The sequence below is a fragment of the Papaver somniferum genome, chromosome 6, assembly GCF_003573695.1.
Source record: "Papaver somniferum cultivar HN1 chromosome 6, ASM357369v1, whole genome shotgun sequence".
Taxonomy (NCBI): Eukaryota; Viridiplantae; Streptophyta; class Magnoliopsida; order Ranunculales; family Papaveraceae; genus Papaver; species Papaver somniferum.
Genome location: NC_039363.1, coordinates 42,720,660 through 42,724,739, shown reverse-complemented (window position 1 = coordinate 42,724,739; position 4,080 = coordinate 42,720,660). Strand labels below are relative to the sequence as shown.

At 35.6% G+C, this 4,080-nt stretch overlaps 1 protein-coding gene across 5 annotated transcripts; it reads left to right on the top strand.

Annotated features, from left to right (window-relative positions):
* The first annotated feature begins 421 nt into the window (after positions 1–421).
* LOC113287405 (OTU domain-containing protein At3g57810-like) lies at positions 422–3,818 on the top strand. 5 transcript variants are annotated; one of them, XM_026536156.1, is made up of 6 exons: positions 422–584; positions 1,208–1,813; positions 2,013–2,134; positions 2,720–2,760; positions 2,960–3,058; positions 3,491–3,818. In XM_026536156.1, exons 2-6 carry the CDS (start codon positions 1,225–1,227, stop codon positions 3,750–3,752), a joined length of 1,113 nt encoding a protein of 370 aa, XP_026391941.1. In that variant the 5' UTR covers positions 422–584; positions 1,208–1,224; the 3' UTR covers positions 3,753–3,818. The 5 variants fall into 5 exon arrangements, with proteins under 5 accessions (XP_026391941.1, XP_026391938.1, XP_026391936.1 ...); XM_026536153.1 differs by having other exon boundaries at positions 1,202–1,813; XM_026536151.1 differs by having other exon boundaries at positions 1,186–1,813.
* Positions 3,819–4,080: the final 262 nt, after the last annotated feature.

The following is a 4,080-nucleotide window of genomic DNA, read 5'->3' as shown; positions in this document are numbered from 1 at the left end:
ATTGATACAAAAACCCCAAATTTCAAAATTGGTTTCATCAAATTTTATGATGAAACCAAAATCGGTTTCATCAAACTTTTTGGGGTTTTTGTGTTATTTTTGTTTTGATGGGGATTTTTGTGTTACTTTTGTTTTGATGGGTCTTTTGTGAATGGATAGTGACACCTTTGAGGTTATAACTCGCGGACCGTTTTTTTTTATATTATTTAAAATTGCTGACATCCTGAGTCACTTTGGACTAACTGTACAGTAAATATTTGGACTAAATTATAAATATATGTGTATTTTTCATATTTTAATAACTTTTGGACTAAATTGCACCTAGTTAATTTGGGATGGACTAATGGGTACTTTTTGATACGTTGTTGGACTAAATGGTTTGTTTCCGTTAGACGAAGAGGTAACGTGTGTCTACTTCGGGGTTCGGGCGGGGTTTCTACTTTATATCCCGTGTAAAGTAAAATCCAAACATCTAATGTTCGAAAATTGAACACCAAATTGAAGAAATCTCTGCATATTCGAGACGAAGACGTAAAATTATTCGTTAATTTTAACCAACACTCAAACCATTTTCTTTCTCGCAGGTAATTCGTTACTTCTTCTTCAAAGATTCTTACATTTTCATCCATTCCTAGGGTTTCCCTCTTTTAGGTCTTTAGTTTCTGATTTGTTGGATAGCTGCTGCTGTTCCGCTCTATGACGGACATTTTGGTTGACGAGTTCATCCATTTAGTAGTTTTCTTTGGATTCATTCCGTTAGAAATTAAAGTAAGTGAGACAGAATATATGTAATGCACATAATTTATAGTTTTAGTGGGAATTACAATTGCTAGATGCAAGAAAAATAAGAAATATGATAAACTAAGCTTTTTTTTTTTTGATCGGTAGTATGATAAACTAAGTTGGAGAGCATGTTTTTTTTTCTTTTTTCTTTTATTTATTTATTTAAGGTTTTCTACAGTAGATAATAGATTAGTGAAGTTGTACTAGATATGGTTTTGACATGTTTCTAACAATATATCAATGTTACCAAACTAAATTATTGTTTTTAGATTATGATATGCATGGGAAGGTGTGTTCTAAGGTTTCTTGACATGTAAAAAAAATCAAGAAATACTTAGCTAATAAATATTTTAACAAAAGATATTTATTTTTGTTACAAATAATTGATCTTTAATTTGTTAGGGATTGGTTTGATCAGCTGCAGACTTGGTGGATGCTGACATGATAGCTTGCTCTCATATCATTGTAGCCGCAAAACAAGTCACTCTCCTAACAGAGCGTGCTGCGAAGCAAATGGGTGCAAATGTCCGTAATGTTGTGTCCTGTTTACCATCGAATGCCAGCTGCTCGTACTTCCATTCTGCTGAATTTCAACCAAAATATGCATCTTTGACCATCTCCCGTGGATTATCTGGTTCATCTACCAATGCCTCTCAAGCTTTTCAACGGTGCAGTGCTGTTTTTAGCTTCTCAAAACATAGGAGGAAGTCAAAATCTGTAATTGTCAAGAGTCTTCTAAGTAGTACGGGAAGCCAAACCTGTTGTTTTGGGATGTCATTGCCATGTGAAAACACAAGTTTGACATTGTCATTGCCCAAACAAGAAATGGTTACCAAAACTAGGTGGAAAAGAGGACGCGCGAGTTGGGTGTGTGGAGCTGCCTCTACTGGCCTATTGGGGACATTAGTTTGCTTTTCAAGTTCAAAGCCAGTATATGCTGAAGCATCTAAGGATGAGAATACGGAAAAGGATGAATGTGACCTGTCCTCTTCCCACGGAAAAAAGGTGTACTCTGATTATTCTATAACTGGTGAGGAACCTTTTTTTCTGCACAGGTGTCTTATTATCTTGATAATGTTTTGCAGTGTTCCTCTTAAAAATGACTTGTGGGAGTCTTGTATCTTCCTTTTTGATTCCTAGAAGTCTTCTTGAGTAGAATGGATTAGCAAAGTGAGTCAGATTTCAGTTGTATATGATTTTAACGTAAATACTTACTGCATCTTTTGCAGGTATACCAGGAGATGGTAGATGTTTGTTCCGTTCTGTGGCTCATGGAGCTTGTGTGCGTTCTGGAAAACCATCTCCAAATGAGATCCTCCAGAAAGAATTGGCAGATGACTTGCGTGCCAGAGTATGTATACTTACCTTTATTAAGGTCTATATTTGAGTAGTTTACTCCCAAAAGTTGTTGCCCCTAGTCCCTCCTTCCAGATTTATTAGATTAACGGTTGTGCTTGTGTGGTTGCTAATAAAATCTTTACATCCATTATTGAGGGATACCCCCCCTTAAACCCTGGGAATACGGTCCCTGGTGCTAAGTGAACTCTCAGTCTACTAGTTGGATAAACGGTTGAAGTTTCTTATGGAATATCCATACATTTGGATTAAGTTTTATGTAATGGCACACGAGTTAAATTAGCATATTTGCGCTTCCCCATGCAGGGATGGTGCATCTAGTGCAAGATTGGTCACTATGATTCTCTTTCTGCCACACCTTGTAAAAAGTTAGATTAACCATGTGTCTCTTGACCCCCTCCCTCCTTATATATCATATGTGTGTGTGTATTAATACACACAATATATTGATGAACATTATTTTCCAAGTGCACTGTGTTCCTCTAACAGGCTCCAGGTTTCAGCATTATGGTTCGTTTAAATGACTTCAATGCGCAATCAAAATTGCAAGTGCTTATCTGTGTGCGTCGAATTTGTGCAGGTAGCGGATGAGTTTGTTAGAAGACGAGAAGAAACAGAATGGTAAGTGTATATGGTATATATAGTTAAAAAGTGGAAGGCATAGAACTGTACTCTTGGGTTCACAAAGCCATTAATGTGGAGTCCGTCAGTCTTTTTACATAGCTTGGATGCTATTAGGAATTAATGAAATCAGGACGTTGTGCAATGTAATACCTGAATATCATTTTCACTCTGCATTTATCTGATGGAATCCGCACAGGTTTGTGGAAGGTGATTTCGACACATATATTTCACAGATTAGAAAGCCTCATGTGTGGGGTGGCGAGCCTGAGTTGTTTATGGCCTCACATATTCTCCGGTTAGTATATCCTTCTAGTTTATTTGTTTCTTTTTGGGCTTACAACTTATCTAGGACATTGCTCTGGTTGAAATGATAAAATATGTAGGTTCAATTCTTTATTTTCTAAATTCACACATTTTATCTTTTCTAATAGAGGATTTACAAGTGAGCAAGATAAAGTGAATATATAGAATATAGCATTGAACCCATATGTTCTATAATTCTCTTCCCATGTCTAATAACTTAATTAACCTAAGGTGATAGGTAAATCATTTACATGACCATTGTCCCTTTTCAAATTTTATTTTCTTTTACCTTTAAAAAAACAAAATAATTTTATTATAGTAATAAATACTAATTAACATCATCAACAACAATAATTTTTTTCTTTCTTAGAAGCTTATTAAAAATAATGGTAAGTTTTTGTACTGATGACCAAAGCATCTGTAGGATGCCAATCACTGTGTACATGTATGATGGGAATGCTGGAGGCCTGATAAGTATAGCCGAGTATGGTCAAGAGTATGGGGGAAAAGATGATCCAATTAGAGTTCTCTATCATGGTTTTGGCCATTATGATGCATTGCAAATTCCTGGTACGAAATCTGTTAAAGCAAGACTTAGCTTTTATATATACACGAGGGAATACTACCAACGCCTTTCATGTAATTCTATGAACACCCAAACGCATGGTAGTTACCAGAAAATATGATAATAAAAGAAAAAAAGATGATAGTCTTCTTCCATGGGTTAATAAGAAAACTGGTGAGTTAGTGAATTTTGCATTATAATTTACTTTCAGTTGTCCATGTAAACAAGTTGAGAAGTAGTTCAGGTACATCTTCCTAGTTTACAGGTTACCCTAGGATTAGTTCACATAACATCACCCCTGCATAAGACGATCCAGGACTTTATCAACCAACTAAGGATCCTCAGAGGGTAGTGAAGGAGACAGTCAAGTTTGCTTCACAGTTGAGCGCATAGTTGAAAACTTGAAATACTGTAATTTTTTTTAATATATATATATATAAAAAGACCGG

Bases quoted from the DNA above. Each gene is read 5' to 3' on its own strand.
- LOC113287405 (XM_026536156.1), top strand. From the start codon at position 1,225: ATGATAGCTTGCTCTCATATCATTGTAGCCGCAAAACAAGTCACTCTC. The intron at 2,135-2,719 runs GTATGTATACTT...GAATTTGTGCAG, and splicing joins CAGATGACTTGCGTGCCAGA to GTAGCGGATGAGTTTGTTAG. The intron at 2,761-2,959 runs GTAAGTGTATAT...GAATCCGCACAG, and splicing joins AGACGAGAAGAAACAGAATG to GTTTGTGGAAGGTGATTTCG.